This window comes from Mesoplodon mirus, assembly GCF_964341445.2.
Source record: "Mesoplodon mirus genome assembly, chromosome: 17".
In the NCBI taxonomy this organism is placed as follows: domain Eukaryota; kingdom Metazoa; phylum Chordata; class Mammalia; order Artiodactyla; family Ziphiidae; genus Mesoplodon; species Mesoplodon mirus.
In genome coordinates, this window is record NC_138993.1 from 67610146 (window position 1) to 67629674 (window position 19529).

Sequence of the window (19529 nt, forward strand, 5' to 3'; positions counted from 1 at the left end):
AATACGATTCTAGTGCAGGACAGACCCCTGGACCACCTGTGAGTGTCTCAGCAAGAATCCTTCTGATCATCTCAAGAAGGCTTGAATTTCATGGAATCCACCCCAGCTTCAGACCCTGCAGTCTTTCGCTGTGGGTGACAGATGTGGCTTTGTGAAGAAAGCAGCAGGAGTACAGGAATTTCCAGACTCATGAGTCATGATCTCCTGTCCGAGATTAGAGCACAGATTAGCGATACCAAGGTTTTTTTTTAAATCATACTTTTTTAAGTGATGGTGGTGTATGCACCCTGGTTGCGCCTGGATTCCCAGGGTGGGGTGAGGGGTGCAGGTGCAGGTTTCATTGGTAGTTCAGAACGTGGGCTTTGGGCTGTGAGAGACCACTGTGAGAGTCAGCACTTCACTTCCACAAATCCACATTCCTCATTCGTGGACTGTCCATCGCTGCCGTCTAGTAGGGGTGGTTGCTCAAGGATCCTTGATCATTAGAGATGCGCGTTAGAGCTCCTTGATCAGTGCAGGGAACACTCATAAGCAGTACTGGAGGTTATAAAATGGAGGGTGTCTAGACCAGTGTCTGTCCGGGCATCCCTCCTGCAACAGCTCTGGCAGGAGGCCACTGGGCTTCTGCTGCAACAGTGAAGGTCTCTTTTTGAGAGAGAACTGCTTGGCTTTCAAGACATCCTTTAATATACTGATTAGGAAGAAGCAACTAATAATTATTAGTTTAAGGATCATCTAGTCCAGTTTTCTGCTTTACAGATGAGGAAACCTAGACTCAGTGTTACATTCTCTTCGATTGGCAACCTGACCTAGTTCTGTAGAAGTTCAGCGGACAGGGAGACCAGTAAGGATTTGGATTGTCAAGAAAGAAGCCAGTTAGAGGCACAAAACAAGAACGGGGCCCTGTACAAACCTGTAGGGCGGCAGATGGTCGTAGGGGACAGGGGAGGGCATTTTAGGTAATAGACACAACTGGAGCAAATGTGGTCTGAATAAGCGAGGGACACAGTCAGTGGAAGGACTACGCAGGGAAGAGGGAAGAGGTAGTTAGGATGAGGCTGGTTTTGGAGGACGTTCAAACCAGGATGGAATAATCGAGATGTAAGGCAGTAAGGTTTTCAGTTGAGGCAGTGGTGTCGTGAAGGGGCTTGGTGGGGTAACTCATGCACAACTCACCCGCCATGGCGTGCAGGCTGGATGGAGACAATACAGGCACACCTTGGAGACAGTGCAGGTTCGGTTCCAGACCGCCGCAGTAAAGCAAGTATTGCGATGAAGTGAGTCCCACGAATTTTCGGTTTCCCAGTGCATATAAAAGTTAGGTTTACGCTACACTGTAGTCTGTTAAGTGTGCAGTAGCATTATATCTTTAAAAATGTGTATATCTTAATCAAAAAATACATTATTGCTAAAAAATGCTCCCCATCCTCTGAACCTTCAAGGAGTCATAATCTTTATGCTGGTGGAGGGTCTCGCCTCGATGCTGACGGCCGCCGACTGATCAGAGCGGTGGGTGCTGAAGGTTGAGGTGGCCGTGCAATTTCTTAAAATAAGGCCCCAGTGTTGCTGTGACCCCCAAACAATTACAGCAGTAACGTCAGAGATCACTGATCGCAGATCACCCTAACAAATGCAATAGAAATGAAGAAGCTTGAAGTATTGCGAGAATTACCAGAATGTGACACAGAGACACAAAGTGAGCAATGCTGTTAGAAAAATGTCACCAACAGACCTGCTCAGCGCAGCGTTGCCAGAAACCTTCCGTTTGTAACAAATGCAGTATCTGGGAATCACCATAAACCAAGGCCTGTATTAGTGGCAGTGAGGTCATCTACGAGGCTGTTGGCTTAATCTCAGAGGGGAACGACAAAGACTTAAACAGTGGCAGACCCCCCTGAAGGGAAAAATCAGTGGTACTTGAGAATTGGCCGGATTTGATTTATCAGGGAGAGAGTTGAGTCCAAAAGGGTCCCCGGGCTTTCAGGCGATGCTGTCCACCCTGGCCCAGTGTTGGCTGAAGGACGAGTAAGGGAGTGAGAGGTGATCGCTAAGGGGCGAAAATGAGTGACCACTCTGAGGGAGGAGATGTGAAGAGAGGGGAAACCCTGAGTGGTCCCCAGTCTCCTCTTTAATAACAAGTTTCACCTCTTCTTCTCTCCAAACATGTACTGGTCACAAGTACCAGAACTAATTTTAATTTGGACTTTTATTTAGTAATTGCTGCGTAGAGCTAAGGTTAAGGAGCAGAAGAAGTGACCAGAAAATTGGCCGACAGAGAAGGGAGGAAACAAAAGATGTAACGTGGACGTTGGTCACCCCTGTGCCAAAAGGTGCCCTTCCCTTCATACTTTCAAGGAAGCTGCATCTTATCCCGTGCAGTTCTTACTAACCTGTGTTCAGTGTTCACAAGCACGTAAATGAGATTAAGAGAGTAAAAAGGCCTTACAGCAAGAGAGAGGTGTCCTCTTCCTACAGCAGATGTCCCCAACCTGGGGAGCTCACTGCCCCTCCCCAGCACTTCCTCCTCACAGGAGACTGAGCGTTCCCATTCTGTACCAAAATCAAAACCAAACCTCCCCCCAGAAGGTGGGGACACCTTTGATCCTGGCTGTCCATGGAGGAGAAGGTCTCCTTCAGAGGAGAGTCCGCCAGCCTTCGGGAAACACGGCAGACACAGGCACTGTCTGGCTCAGTGTGTTCCCAACACCACCCTCCTTCCTCGCCCCCCAGAGGTGGGGAGCCCATTGCCAGGGAGAATCTGAAGCCTGCTGCTCTTTCTCCAGAGTCCTTTCCTCTGCCTGTTGTGAAAACCGTACCCATGTCTTGGGAGAAGTAGGATCAGCTGTGGTGGGAGGCCCCAGCCTCTCAAGAGACAAGTCATCACTCGACACAGAGGATGCAGGGTGCACGGCTGGTGGCGTGCACAGCTGGAGTGTCCCTTGCAGGGAGCAGCAGTGGCCGAGCCTTCAAGTCGCGTGCTGGGCTGTGGCACAGGTTCCTGATAGATGCCTCCTCACCGCCTCCCCGGTTCAATCCCTAGACCAGCACCTGTGGCCACAGCCCTCTGAACCCAACAATGGGGAGGACCGACAGTGCCGTGGTCCCCAGAGCTCTGGCGATCGGAGCGAGGACGAGGAGCCGTGGCAGAGAGCCGCAGCGTCTTCTGTTTCCTCACCTCACCACGCACAAACTGCTTTGTGTTTTGCTGTGAAGGATAATACGATACAAAGTGTCTGAGCCCCCCAAGCTGGCCGATAAACCACAAAGAAGTGGAACTGAGAGCTGTAAAGCTAGCCTGGGATTGTGTTCAAGTCACCATCTAGTTTCCCTCTGGCTGATTATTTTCTCCCCACACCTACTAAGACAGCTCACTGCCCAACAGCCCAGAAGGATACTCTAATGACTGTTGCCATGGCGTCTGTGCAAACGTGAGGACGTGGCACTTCACATGACGTGGCCAGCTTCCGTCTCCTGCGTGCTTCTGCTGTTCGTATTCCTACGGCGTGACCCTTGAGTTGCTTTCCACATATGTGATAGGATTTACTCTCGGCCTTGTGATCGTCCCTCCATCTTTCATCCGTGTGATGAATGTATTGCTAGTTTGCCTGAGTGGTGGTGGTAATGGGGCTTGTTCTGTTTTTCTTTCTTTTCCTTTTTTTCGGGCTTTGCCATGAAGCTATCGCTGATGACAACAGCCTCTGGCAATGTTTCCCTCCTCTTGTTGGTAGTGCTTATTGTTAGTTCTGAGTCGAATAAGATACCTCTCACGTAGCCCTTAGTCTAGTCACACGCTACATCTTCAGTGCCTCTTGTTTACTTTCTTATGTGCCTTTGTTTTGTCAACTCAGCTAAGCTCTTCCAGGGCCGTAGGAAATTAGTCACTTCTCTGTGTGTCACAGCGCTCTTTACCTGGCCCCAGTACAGTGCACTGCACGTAAAAGATAAAGGAATGAAGCCAAGCATACCCATAGTCACACTGCGAGCTGTAGCCGCCAAGGGGCACTCAGCAGCAGTCCAGTGCGTTACAGATGCCCCCTTCTGCGAGGAGTCCCCATTTGCAGTCTCCCAGCAGTGGTCCTTTGAAACTACTGGCTGCTGTGTTAGAGGGAGAAGGTGCCTCATGCCCTTAAAGATCACATCAGCCACGTGGTGTGCTCCGCTGTGCTCTCTGAGCCTCCTTGTGTCCTCCCCTCCCACCCTGTCCATCCTGACACTAGGGCCTGCATTACAACGAACTGTGAGGTCTTTGCTGAGGAAAATCCCATAGAACTTATCTCAGCAATATGCTTTGCTGAGTATTTGTCCACGATTTAGTCACTCAGCAGATATTTCTTACGTACTTGAATGTGCCAGGCGGCAGGCAAGGCTGGGTCTACAGAGAGAAGATGAATAATCTCAGCCTTCGTGGGGCTCGTCACCTGCTGTGAGATTCCTACCAGGGAGCATGTCACTGAAGTGTAACGTACCGAGTGCTGTCCTTGCAAAGGGAAATGTGAGGGTACATGAGAGGAGCCGCTCACCTCGGACTCGGGGGGGTAGAGAAGCCTTCCGGGCAGGAGTCGAGAACGTGAGGCCGGAGGGGTGAGGAGAACCACTGGAACGGTACACAGGAGGCTGGCAAGCCCTGGTGAGAAACCTGAACTGCATCCTAAAACCAGTAGGGACTTGAGTAGTATCAAAGAAGAATATCTACGATTATCTGAAAAGGCTCTTAATGTACTCCCATTTGTTTTCTAACTATATATCTATACGTGGCTAGATTTTTTTATATACATCAGAAGCCAGAGTAGCGTGTAACAGAATTGACCGCAGAAGCAGATACGAGAATCCAACTATATTCCGTTAAGTCACACAAAAGAGGTTTACAAAAATAGAAAATAATGACATTCTTCTCATTAATTATTTTTCTTGTTTTGGAAAACGTTTTTTTATAAAAGTATGTTACCAAGTAGTGATTTTTGCGATTGCTGTTAATGAAGAAAAAAAGTATTTTAAGATTAATGAAAAGGCAACGGGGAACCACTGAAGAGTTTTTAAGTAGAGAGGTGACATGACGAGATTTGTATCTCAGGAAAATCACTCTGAAGCCATGCCCGCCCTTGATGGCGATCTAAAATAGGACAGTGAGAGTCAGGGTGGAGAGAAATGGATGGACTCCAAAGGTATTTAGGAGTTATAATTACCAGAGCCTGGTGAGCTGGCTTGTGCTGTGGAAGGACATTGATGTCACCCCCCAAGACTGGGGACAGAGGAAGAGGTACAGGGTTGACGATGAGTGTTGTGTGGGATGCGCTCCATTTGACACGTCTCTGGACCACCTAAGGGGAAGCGTCAGGAGAGCTGGTCGTGTGGCTCTGAGGGGCAGCACCTGGAGGGGGAAAGCGGGTAGGAGTCTCCACCACATGCAGGGAGACTAAAACCATGGGGACAGACGTGGAGAGAGAAGAGGAATAATCCTAACAGAACCTTCAGGGACACCAGCATATAAAGGACTTGAACCGGAGAAGGCATCTCTGAGGGGCGCTCAGGGTGTGACCAGATGGCTTGAAAGACCAAGAAAGTGTGATTCCACAGAAGCTAGAGAGGGGTGTCGGGAGGGGCACGGTAGGGCCCAGTGCAGCCAGGGGTCAGGGCGGGCGGACAGCAGATGAGGCACCACTGATCAAGCAGAGGGTGTTACGAGTAACCTGGAAGAAAAAGAAAAAGCAATTTAATGGTTAGGATACCAGACTGGGAGCTTCGAGAAGGCACAGACATTGTCTTAGTTCTCTTTTTAGCATCATGGCTTCAGGTACTACCAGGTACTTGAGCAGACACTCAATAATTCCGTTGATTTTACCTTAACTGATGCACCTGAAACAGTCTGGTCTCCTCTGCGTCTGAACTCCATGGTAGCCCGTACCCAGTGTAAATTGCTCACGTTAAATGTACAAGTAGGGCTTCCCTGGTGGCGCAGTGGTTGAGAGTCCGCCTGCCGATGCAGGGGACGCAGGTTCGTGCCCCAGTCCGGGAAGATCCCACATGCCGCGGAGCGGCTGGGTCCGTGCGCCATGGCCGCTGAGCCTGCGCATCCGGAGCCTGTGCTCCGCAACGGGAGAGGCCACAGCAGTCAGAAGCCCGCGTAACGCAAAAAAAAAAAAAAAAAAAAAAAAATGTACAAGTATTTCCCTAGGGTCTGTGGCAGAACTTTCCGAACACTGTGTCACGGTCACAGATGGCCTGATGAGGTATTGACCCCCTCAGCCTTTGGGGCAGCTGGGAAGGGCCTGAAGCTTCCAGGCTGGTTGCATGCAGCTTCCTCTGTCCTGTGTGTCACACAAATGTATCTTTCTGTGTGTGCCATGATGTGGAAAATACTGGACAGCCATGGTCTATAGCAGGATTAGTAGTTCCTGTATAGGTGCCACCTCACCTCCTCTGTGCCCAAGGCAGGTATCACTAAGCAGTCATGTCACTGTTTCCTGATGAACCCATACCCTCCCCCAGAATCTTCCCGACATGGTCCGCAGGCAGCCACAGACAGTGCCGTGGAGGTGGCCCCGCCTGCTTTACAGTTCAAAACCTAGCACTCTGATAAAGGGTTTCAGATCACCAAAGATGGAGAATAAAGGATGCATTTTTTTTCCCCAGTGACTGACCTTTTAAAAATAAGATGAGGATGCTTTGGAAAGAATTTTAATTGTCCTAAACCATCACATTCATTGTGCCTGCTCTGTAATCATTCTGTGCTGGGGAGTCAGCTCAGGCTGCTCTGAGCTGAGAGCTGTGCCGGCCACCTGGGGAGTTTCATGCAAATCTTACCCCCAATGCAGCTCTCCAGGGTGCTATAGGCTAGCTGGGAAGATAAGAAATGCCACTGTAAGATACAATGCAAATATTAGATAGTAATAATAGCTAATATATATGTAATAAGCTTTTAGAAGTTTTCAAGCTCTGTTTTAAATGCTTTACATATATTAACTCATTTATTTCTGATATCCTTATGAGGTGAGCGTAGTTATTATTCCCATAATACAGATGAGAAAACTGAGGTTCAGAGAAGTTAAAAAAAAATGAAGCCTAAGTTCACGTAATAAGTGGCAGAGCTGGGATTTGAACCCAGGTATTTTGGCTCTGGAGACTCCTCTCAGTCACTCAGCATCCTCTATTTTTCGTTCCTCTGTTATTTCTCCTTAGCATTGCTTTGGCCCTTGAAGTAGGAATAAACCCATTCTCAGTCCCCTGTCTTTGAACAGGCTGACAAAAATGCCTGGTTCTCCTCTCCATTGTTGAAATCATCCTCATCCTCTAAAACTCCGCTAAGCCCCCATCCTCTTTGAAGTTCTACCCCGAGCTTTGGCTGTGCCCTTTAACTGATGCCTTGTGGCTTCCTTCCTGGTTATACACCATCTTGCCTGCTTCTGGCTTTTCCCTTTCTGGATGTCATGCCTTCCCCGAGGAGATCAGGAGCTCCACGGGAGCAAGGACCAGACCGTGCACCTTGCTCCTCTCTCCCGTGGGAGCTGCAAGTGCCCCCAGAGGACCCTGGGGGGCTCTTCTGACCAGGCTTCTCGGTATAGACACTGCCTGACCTGATCGTCCCCTCAGAAACCCACCGAGGCCTTTAGAGGTGGAGTTCTACTCCATGTGAGTTCCACTTGATGAACCGTTAACAAAAGTTTACTGCTCTCAGTTGGAAAATTAGTTGTTTATTAATTTTCACAAGAAATTTTACTTCATTTGTAAATCTCCTTACAACTAATAACATAAAATGGCTGTTCAAAATGCAAGCTGTTTCCTTCTTCCTCTTTTGAATATGTGGTTATTGCTTTTGAAGAAGACAAAGTGAAGGAAGCGTTTCCTGTTTGCAGAGGCTCACGCTGAACCTACAGAAAGAGCAGATTAGTGTCAAAACATCCCAGAACCTAGAGCTCCTGTAACTTTCTGCTTTTTAAGCACTTTTTTACTATCACAGCTTGGGGTTTAGTTTTGTTTTGCCTACTCTTTCACTCTCACTGCCTTTGAAGAATAAAATGTTAACAGAATCAGCCAAAGGTTCATTCCTCTTCCCACCGTTCCGTAGCAGGTGTGTCGGGTCTGATGCTTTTGTATGGTATCCACTCCCGGTGCGTGTTTGTATCTTCACCACCTGTGAGTGTATATCAAGGCTTCTCAGCCTGGACACTGTGGGCATTTTGGTCCAGGCCATCCTTTGTCGCGGGGTCTGTCCTGTGCCTTATAGGATGTTTAGCAGCATCCGTGGCCTCTACTCGCTAAATACCAACAGCACCACGATCCTGTCCCCAACCTCCCACCCCCAACCCAAGACAACCAAAAATGCCTCGACATAGCCAAATAGCCCCTGGGAAGCAGAATCACCACTAATATATATATATATATTATATAAATATATATATATATATATATATAATATAATATATATATATATTTATTTATATTTATATTTATATACTATGTATATGTAAACTATCCATAAAATAGTTTAAATAGTATACTATTCTAAATATTTTTTTAATTTATGTAAATGGCATTGTATATACATATTCTTATATAACATTCTTTGTTCATTGTATTTTTGAGATTTATCCATTAGGTCCTAGTTCATTTATTCTAGCTGCACATATATAATAGAACCACTTAATAATTTATTTCCCTCTTTAGGGACAGTTGAATTTTTTACATTTGCTTACTTAATATTATAATCAGTGCTTCACAGAATATCCTGATAAATGCCCCATTAGGCACTCATAGCTCCCTGGAGATGAAATTCCTAGATCGTAGAACATCCTCAGTTTTACTAGATCTTGACACATTGTTCTCTAAAATGTTTGTGCCAATTTAAACTCTCATCAACAATATATGGAGTTCCTATTTCCTTCACATCATCCGTATCCTTGGTATTGTTAGACGTTTTATTTTTGCCAGTCTTACAGGTATGAAATGACTTATTGCTGTTTTAATTTGCATTTCCTAATGCTAGTGGGGTTGAACATCTTTTCTTATGTTTATTGACTCACGGTTTCCTCTTCTGTAAATTATTTATTCATATACATTTATTCATATACGTCCGCTTTTCTCTTGTATTATTTATTTTTTCTCATTGAATCTTTACATATTCTGGATACTGTTTTGTCAGTTATATGTTACAAACATTTTCTCTTAATTTGTACTTTGCCTTCTAGCTTTATTTTTTTTAATCATACAAAAATTCTTGTTTGTAGTAATTGTTAGCAATCCTTTTTTATGATTGATCCTTTATATTTTTGTTTTAGAAATCCTTTCCTATCCCAGCAACATAAAGAATGTCTCTTATTTCTTCTAAAATTTTTAACAGTTTAGCTTTCCAGATTTAAATCTTTAATCTATGGGGTTTATTTTATTTTATTTTTATATTTAGTCATCTTGGCTGGTTTAATCACATTGTTGTTGTTGTTTATTTTTTGGCTGCACGACGCGGTGTGTGGGATCTTAGTTCCCCTACCAGGGATCGAACCTTGCACCCCCTGCATTGGAAGAACGGAGTCGTAACCACTGGACCACCAGGGAAGTCCCTGTGGGGTTTATTATAAAATAAATTTGTTTTTGTATACGATATGAAGTAAAAGTCAAATTTTATCTCTTTTTTTAAATTAATTTATTTATTTGGCCATGCCGCACAGCATGTGGGATCCTGGTTCCCCAGGGATCCTAGTTCCCCAGTCAGGGATCGAACCCATGCCTCCTGCATTGGAGGTACAGAGTCCCAACCACTGGACCGCCAGGGAGGTCCTCTCTTTTTCCATCTCTATAACCATTTGTCCTAGTACTGTTCATTAAGTGGTGTGTCTTTTTCCTGCTGACTTACAATGTTTCCTCCATCATATACCAAGTGCCCGTGTTTACTTTTGATTTGTTGACTGTCTCTCCTGTTTCTTTGACCTATTTACCTATCATGTGCTAATACCGTCCTACTTTAATTCTCGTAGTCTTAACAGTAAGTCCTAATAACTAGTAGAATAAAAACCCCTCCCTTATACTTCTTGAAAATATTCAGGTCTAGTTTTGACCCTTGAGGTTGTCTCGTTCAACCAAACACACGCACACACATACACACATGCGCGCACGCATGCACACACTTGTGAATTTTGAATATAATACCCATTAGGAATAGGTTTAGCTCCATATGACAGAAAACAAAATCACAGAAACCTAAACAAGGCAGAAGTTTGTCTCGTGTAAAAGAAGTCAGACGTTGATAGCCCCGAGCTGGTGGGGCCCCTGCACGAAGTTGTGCCCCGAGGCTCCTTTTCTCTGGCTCTTGCCCTGTCCTCAGCCCGCCTGGGCTCCTGGAAGGAGGAGGAAACAATGAAGAAGGGTGCATCCCTCCCTTTAAGATCTCTCTGGAGCGGCGTGGGGGAAGGATGGATTGGGAGTTTGAGATTAGCGGATGCAAACTAATTTATATAAGATGGATAAACAACAAGGTCCTACTGTAGAGCACAGGGAACTATATTCAATATCCTGTAATAAACCATAATGGAAAAGAATATGAAAAAGTGTATATGTGTAACTGAATCACTTTACTGTACAGCAGAAATTAACACAACATTGTAAATCAACCACACTTCAATAAGATAAATTTTTTTTTAATTTTAACTCATTTAAAAGAAATAAAGAGATCTCTTCTGGAGGTCCCAGATGCCCTTTTTGCTTGCATACCAATGGCAGAACTGAGTCCTCGTGGGGGAAGCTGAGAAATGTACTAACTGTGCGTCACCCCCCCCCCAAAAAAAGTCCTATTTTTAAAGGAAAGGGAATGTGGATATTGAAAGTCAACCAGCAGTCTCTGCTACAGCCTGGAATTGGCAGAGTGTGAAAAGATGACAGTATTGAGTCTTCCAGGCAGGAATGTGCTGTCTTTCCACTTATTTCGGTCTTCTGATATCCTTCAATCAAGTTTACCATTTTTCATAGAGATCTTGCAAATTTTTTGTTAGATTTAATTCCTAAGTACCTAATGGTTTTTATTTCTCTTTGTAAATAGGAATTTTTTGCACTTATACTTTCTCAGTGATCACAAGCAAGGAATGTTACCGTTTTTTTTTATTTTGTACTCATTGGTTCTCATTTTCTAGGTAGACAGTCGTCACGTGTGATGACAGTTTCTCCCTTTCCATCCTCCTGCCTTTTCTTTCACAAGTGGTTGGTTTCATCCTCATTATGCCATGACTCGTGTTGAATGCAAGTGGTGATAAGACGCATTCTTGTCTCTTCATCAAGTTTTATTAAACTATTTTTATATCTGTTGAGTGTGAGCCTTTGGTTTTCCTCCTTTAATCTGTTAATGTGTGAATTACATGACTATATTTTCTAAGATTCCTGAGATAAATCCTAATGTAGTACATCATAATGGATAAGATGATGATCTTTTTTGAACATGGTTGGATTGAGTTTGCTAATCTTTTATTTAGGATTATTGCATCTGTCCGTAAATGAAAAATAGATTGTTTTATAATTCTTCTTTCTCATAATAGCCTTCTCTGATTTTTGGAAACAGCGTTATATGGCCTCAAAAAATTAGGTGGGGAGCACTTCTTCTTTTCTATTCTCTAAAACAACTTGTGTAAGATGGCAGATCCTCAAATTTTTCATAGACTTCACCTGTAGATTTTTGGTAGGTAGATTTTTAAGTATTATTTCAATTACATTAATGGCTAGAAGTCTAATCAGGTTTTCTATTTCTTTGTGTAACTTACTATTGAAGTATAACATACAGAAAAGTTAGCATTATATAAAAGTAATCATACAAATGTACTTTTTGGTGTTTATTTTATTTAACATTTTATTTGAGAGATTTAGCCATATTGTTGCATACAATTGTAGTTTGTTCATTTGAACTGCTATTTAATACTATATCATGTGAATATACTATAATGTATCCATTCTACTTAATGGGCATTTGGGTAGTTTCCCGTCTTTGAGGTTTACAAACAACACTGCTGAGAACGTTCTGGTCCCTGCCCTTGGTGAACGTGTGTTTGCATTTATGTTGTCCAGGAGTGGAACTTGCTGAGGTATCCATGTATGTGCAGCTTTAGTCAATGTTCCTGAACAATTTTTAAAACTGATTACCAATTTCTATTCCTTCTTGAGTTTTGGCGAGTTATATTTTTCTAGAAAATTGTCTATTTCATCAAAGTTATTAGCACAAATAAAGTATTCTTATTTAATATCTGTCATTATCTTCCTTGTGTTATTCCTAATATAATTTGTGCTTCTTTCTTTGTCTTTTCACTAAGCATCAGGTTTATTCATTTTATTTGACTTTTTCAACAGTCAGCATTGGGTTTTCATTGATTCCTTCTGTTGTGTCTCTGTTTCCCACTTTATTAACATTTGCTCTGTACTTCGTTCTTACCAATTTCTTTAGACCATTGTTACCTTCTCTAACTTCTTAAATTGTATTTAACTGTTTACTTTTCAGTCTTCATTTTCTTTAAGCTCAATATTTTAAAATTCCATCAACTACTTAATTATATCCCACAAACTTTGATTGGTAGTAGTCTCAATTTTATTCACTTTTAGAGGTCTTCTAACTTCGATTATGATTTTTCATTTTTGATCTCAAATATGTGCATTTTTGTTTGTTTTATATTAATTATAATTTTGATATTTATTTTTAGTTGCATTGTAGTCAGAGAATATAGTCTGTCTAATATTTATATTTTGGTATTTGCAGACATTTCATATAGGTCTTAGTGCACTGTCACTTTTTTAATAAATAATTTACTTATAACAGAAAAGAATGTATATTCTCTAAAAATTGAGTGCAGGCTATATATGTCCGTCGAGACAAACTTGTTATTTATGTTCTATATTGTTACTAATTGTCTGTCTGCTTGATCTGTCAGTATATGCTAAAAATTAACTATATGTCTAGATGTTTCCACTTCACTTGTAATTTTGTTAAACTTTACTTTCTGTATTTTGATGCCGTCATGTTATATGTAAATAATATCAATGTATCTTAGTGGTTTTATCCCTAATAATGCCTCTTTTGCCCTTGAGGTCTATTGATATGACATGAATATAGCAACATCAGTTTGCTTTAATATTTCTTTTTCCATCTGTTTACATCAACTTGTCTATGTCTTTATATTTTCAGTTTGTCTGTTGTTGGGTTGGGGGAATGGGAGAGATTTCAAAATTGACAGTCTCAGCCTTTCAGCTTGTGAGTTTGTCAATGTATATTTAGTGTGATCATTAATATAGTTGAATTTATTTCTACCAGTATCTCTCCAGAACAGTTTTGCATAATATCTCTATTTTTAGTTTCCCTATTTTTTAAAAAAACTATCTTTTTTTATAGTGTCCTATTCTTTTTTTTAAACTCCTTCTGTATCTCAGTCATCTTAAAACTTCTAACTTTATAGTTTTTTTCAGAATGTTGTAAATTTAAGTCCTTGGGGATCTAATCCTCCTATTTATTGTACACACTGACTCTTGCTCATGATGGGTTTTTTTCCTCATGGGTTTTGTAGTTTGGGGTCCGAGTCTTCCCCCACTGGAGCTGTATCTATGAATCCCATCTAATTCATCTATTTCCAGGATGAGAGAGTGTCTCTCCAGAATAACTTTAGATTTGCTTCTGCTTGGCTCCTTAGGTGTATCCATCTCCAATCCCAGGACGAATTTTGTGTACTTTTCGATGGGTTCTTAGAGCAGATATGTGGTGTAACTTGAACCCCAAATCTCCCTGCAGTTCTCACCTCTCAGGCAGACCGAGATTCCTGCTCCCTCCCTCAGGAAGATCTGCTCTTTGGTTGGTTTTTCTCTCATCCTCTCTCACTGGTGGTGCTGCCATTTGAGGCTGTGCCTTTAAGGAGGTAATGAGCTTAAAGTCACTGCCTCTTTCAGTCCCAAGGCCTCCTCTCCTGAACCCAAATAGGTGATAAAACCCAAGTAGCTCTGGATTAGCAGGTTGTGCTCCCCCTCGCACCCCATCCTCTCTTCTTTACTGCCCTGGTTTTCCAGAGCTTGTTTCTGGCACCTTGGGGCCTCCATCTTCCCTTTATGTTCAGCTGTGCGTATGAAATATGTTTAAATTTTATCTAGCATGTTTAGGTATTATAATTTTCCTATATTATAATAGGAAAAATTTTAGGTTTTCTCAGTCTCTAAATCTTCCAGAACTAGAAGACGTCCAGAAACAGATTTAAGTTGATAAATTTAAAAGGTGGCATATAGGTAAAAAACGTCAATTTTTTAAAAGCATCATGCAGCGCACATTTTTTCTTCACATAGTGGCTTTTTTTCATTGATGACATAGAAAAGGCAAAGGATGACATCGCCACCAATGTGAAGTTATCCATAAAGCCACACAGAGGACAGGTGTGAACCTCTTGTCCCTGCGTGTAAGGTTTACCTTTACATTCCCGAGCCTGTCCCCCAACCTGGGTTTTATCTCCACCTGCAGTCTCTCTCCGTGGACCTTGCTCAGAATTTACTCAAATTTTAAAAAAGAACAAGAACAGGGAGAAGAGCTGGAGGAGAAGGGGAGGGAGCAACATTTTAAAGAGCTGCTGAAGGAAGCTCCAGGTTTCTGGTTGCCTGCCCTGAATTAGCCTCCACTCGTGTCTTCCTGAGTCCAGCGGAGTTCGGACAGTGTCGGTGGGGACACCACGGGGCTGAGGTTAGGAGTGACTGCGTGTGTCTTCCACTGCCTTCTGGAGTCAAATTGCACAAATCCCTTTGGCAGTTCCTGCTACCTTCTTTTCTCTCTGTGCACCTACTGCAGGCTGCCGATTTTAGCCTATTGATTCAGCTCGCACACAGCAGGTCCATCTGACATTTTATTTCCCGTCTGCAGCCGTGACTGCATTGCAGGAGAAAGCTCTTTAGTGCGTTACCATGTTTCTGCTCCTCCCCTGTCTGATCGCTGTGCATTGAATCTCTTTTTAGGGAGGAATGATCAACTGGAACCGTCTTTTCCCTCCTCTACGTCAGCGACGAAACGTAAACTATCAGGATGGTCGGCAGTCTGAGCAGCAAGCATCCCCTCCTCTAGAGGTTTCGGAGGAGCAGGTAATCAGTAACACCTGGTACTTACCCTAAACCCATGCTTCACACTCCAAGCAGTTTTGGTGAACGAGACTTGAAAGAAATCAAGCATATAAATACAAAGATTTTGATATCAGGTCAACCACCACCTACACCAGTGATAGATACATGGGCCCTTTATTGGCTACTGTGGTTCTTATGAGTTTGAGGAAGGCATAATTTGAAAAAAAAAATGCATTGTGATCACTTATTTTTACATCTGTGATATTTCATGTTTACTGAAGTTGGTTCACTACGCAGGCTGGGAGAGAGGGAGGCAGGAGGACAGGGAGCTTCTCTGTTTGTATGGTTTTCACTTAGGAACCAAGTGAATGTTCTACCTACTGAAAAAGCAAATCAGCAATGGGGACAATCATAAAACTAAAAGGAAACTGAAATAAATGTTCCAGCTGTATCTTAAGTGAATAAGATAATCAAAAGGGAGAGGGAAAATTAATTTCGGTAACTTTTGAACATAATATGCCCTCTTAGAAAAAAAAAAAAAGAACTGCAAACCTCAGACTCTTCATGGGTTTATTTTTCATGGTGGTATGAGTACAGCAATTCTGAAGTTATATTGTATGTATTGTAGATTAGAGGAAACGGGGAAATAGGATGATCTAAAGGGACAGGATGTATGCAGCTTAATCTCCGGTGGCTCAGGAAAAATAAATGGGAGTGTGTGTGTGTGTGTGTGTGTGTGTGTGTGTGTGTGTGTGTGTGTGTGTGTGTGTGTGTGTAGACAGAAAGCAACTGTGGCAAAGTAATAATTGGTGAATGTGGATGAAGAGTAATTGGGTTCTTTGTGCTCTTCTTGAAATTTTTCTAGAAGTTTGTAATTATTTCACACTGGAAAGTTTCTGAAAATCTAAGCTAGTAGGTTGAGAGCACTTCAGTAACAACCCTTTTAAATTTCATACTGCAAATGTTGCTTTCTTCTCATAAAAGCAAATCAAGGTCAGTGTTTCATAGCGAGTCACTCCATGCACTTTCCCCATCCCCTGTTCCCAGAGCCAACAAAAGCCAGTCCTACCCAAGGTACTCGGTCTCTATGTATCCTGACTTTTTCTGGAACTCAGGAGGGGCTTCTGGGCAGGTCCCCCACTGGCACCTCTGGGTTAGGCCACCACAAGTGAGAGAAACCAAGGGAATATGCCTGACGAGCTGACCCAACCCCTCGCCCTTAACTTCTCAGCTCAGCCTCATCCTTTGAGCAACTCGTTAGGGTTGAGAGATAGATTAAGGAACCATAGTTCTCTTCCACCTCCATTAGTGAATTTCCAAAACACTGTTAGCCCCACGATTAGAAAGTAAAGCCGAGTAACTCAGCATTTGTAAGGCATTTATAATAACAGATTAAAAAATAAACTAATACTCTCAAATTCAGGTGACAAGAAATAAAGTTCTGTTATATTACTGTTTCCTTGATAGAACCCAGGTCACATCCCTAACAACAGAGCAGCCGTTAACGATAGAAAGTATTTAAAGGTGAAATAGTTCTTAGTTTTGACACTTGAGAGAAAAAAACTGTCAAAAAATGATAACAAGGTGAATGTGTGTAACTGAAGTCTTTAGCGTTTTTGTTTTTAATGAATCACTCTCCTTGATCCTCCCAGAATGATGAGAGCGAGGTTAACACAATGTCGGTATCAGTTCTAAATATCATTTACTTCTTCTTGGCTCTGTTATGAAAAGATGTAAATACATGAGAGGTTGTTTTTAACATGCTTCCTTATTCATTGACCTTTCTAAATCTTGTCTTTCCTATTTCTTGATTATCCGAAAATGGCCTTACAGACTGCCCTGCAGTAAGATACGGAGGCCCCCTCAACATTACTTCTGTAGACTCTCAGTAGTTTTTGTGGTAGGTGCTCAAGAGACTGTAAAAGAGAAGAAAGATGTTGTTCTTAGCTCAAGACATTTACAGTAACATTTACAAGTGTATAGTTACATATAATCCCTTGGTTAGTTGGAGGCTAGACACTGTCTAAAATATTATTTCGGGCTTCCCTGATGGCACAGTGGTTGGGAATCCGCCTGCCAATGCAGGGGACGCGGGTTCGGGCCCTGATCCAGGAGGATCCCACGTACCATAGAGCAGCTGGGCCCATTTGCCACAACTGCTGAGGCTGCACTCTGGAGCCCACACTCCATGGAGGGAGGGGCCCCCCCAGTGAGAGGCCCCGCGCACCGCGACGAGGGGTGACCCCCGCTCATGGCAACTGGAGAAAGCCCACGTGCGGCGATGAGGACCCAATCGGCCAAAAATAAATAAATAAATAAATAAATTTTTAAAAATTATTTGTTAGTAACATTAAGATAGTTTGAATTAACAAAACCTTTTTTGTTTGTTTGTTTGCGGTATGCGGGCCTCTCACTGTTGTGGCCTCTCCCGTTGTGGAGCACAGGCTCCGGACGCGCAGGCTCAGCGGCCATGGCACATGGGCCTAGCTGCTCCGCGGCACGTGGGATCCTCCCGGACCGGGGCACGAACCTGTGTCCCCTGCATCGGCAGGCGGACTCCCAACCACTGCGCCACCAGGGAAGCCCCAACAAAACCTTTTTATGCTTATTTTTCAATTAGATGTGCTGTACTTTATTTAAACATCAGTCATGTGATTTTAATGCATTTAAGAAACAGTAATTTTCTAAACCAAGGAAAAGAGAAATGATTATTTGAGTTTTTTCTGATGTGAGCAAATACTTCAGGAATTTTAGTGAGAGTTATTTAAGATAGGAAATGTAGTCCATCTATTTTGAAAACAAAGAACATTCTAAGAAAGAATGTGCATCCCCCGTTAAGTCTAGTAAGACTCTAGCATACGGCCATAGAAATGTTTGCCACTTTTTCTACTATTGCTATTAAGTTTCTGGATTTTTAGTTCTTCACGATCCACTCCTACTATTTTTCAACAAGCACCTTTGCCAGTTCATCACCCCTTGCAGATGCCACCCCAAACCCTACTAGTATCTTAAAAATAAGTGTATGCATTATTGCGTTTCTGTCTCTTTTTATTTTTTTCTTCTTAACCAGGGATTTTCATATTACACCCATACTCAAAATTAACAAATAATGAAATTTTGTCATATTGGCCTCAATTTTTTTGTTTTAACTCAAAAGGGAAAAAAACTTCCCAAGTTTGTCTCTCTTGAGCCCTCCCCAAGCTTAGAAGGTGTCCCTTCAGTTTATGCTTAATGGGACGCACAGGTGAAATCGGACAAGGAAGTTAAACAGGACTCACTGAGCCAATGCTGGCATTTAACGAAAGGAGGACAAGCATGGACTTCACAAATGTTGACTTCCTCGCTTCCAGTCACGTCTCCCCTTCCTTGTAGTCAGCCAGCAGTTATCAGCTGTCCGCTCTGCCCAGTCTAACCCCTGGGCTAGGTTCTTGAACTGCGGAGATAGGTAGGGCAAGCGATTCCTGCCTGCACGTGGTGCAGAGCCCAGTGTGGAGCCAGGCTCAGGGGCAGCTCTTGCCAACCGTAATCAAATCTTGCGATGCTGCTGAAGGATTGCCAGTGTGGGAGGGCGGGGGGCAGTGTTCTTTGTAAAGATGGGGCCTGGTGAAAAGCACATCAGATCGGGGGAAGCGCAGGTGGGTGAGGTGGGAGCAGAGAGTGACTGCGGGGGCAGGGGCCTCACGTGGGGAAGAGGTAGGGAGGCTTCCCAGTGGTCCTCAGCGGGGCATGGACCTCTGCTTCCGTGCTGTGGGCATTAGGAACAATGCAGGATTTTAAACAGGGAATCCCATTGTTGGATTTCCCTGGAGGACGGATTCGACGTGAAAGAAGGGGCATGTTATGCTCATAACCACGTATGTAATGTCTTCCATCCCTGCCCAGGGAACATGTTACAGTGCAGGTGCTTATGAGACTCTTGCCCACTCGAGGTATGGTACCACTTCGTACATTTATAATACGTGAGACGCGTCATGTGGATTCCATTCATGTCCTCTGAAATATCCATCGGCCCAAGAGAGATGGCACACAGACACTCTCAGTCATGGCGGGTACGTAGCGAAATGTATTCAGTATGAGCGAATCTAAATCTCAGTGAGTCTCTCTTCTCATCTCCGGAGTCCTCACCACTGCCTCTGACAAACCTATCTAAACTCCAAAATGCTCACCTTATGAAAACTTAGTGCTTCTGCTCTGAGTATCTGGACCACAGTGAGTTGGGTGTTGGTATAGAGACGCCCATGTCATCTGGTTCCCTGGCGGACGGTGCGCTCCATGAGGGCCTGTACCATCTCCTCCGCGTTTCCCTCCTGACACAGAGCTTGACACCCAGCAGGTGCCCCAGTGGTGGTTAGAGCAGGGCTGAACATGAAGGTGTGGCTCTTTTTCAAAAGAACAGTTCTTTTCACTTAGAAATGGGTTAGAGGGTGGTCCTTCGTCAGGCCTTTCCTCCTCTAGTCTCTGGTGCTAGTGTTAGAACGTGTTCTCCA

General features: G+C 43.4%; 1 protein-coding gene across 3 annotated transcripts in view; it reads left to right on the top strand.

Moving 5' to 3' along the window:
- Positions 1-19529, top strand: part of UBAC2 (UBA domain containing 2) — a 164873-nt gene that overhangs the window by 137682 nt on the left and 7662 nt on the right. For all 3 annotated transcript variants that reach the window (XM_082602506.1, XM_082602505.1, XM_082602507.1), the window contains one exon: positions 14941-15063. In XM_082602506.1, coding sequence (XP_082458632.1) covers positions 14941-15063 — 123 coding nt within the window. The remainder of the gene's footprint in view (positions 1-14940; positions 15064-19529) is intronic.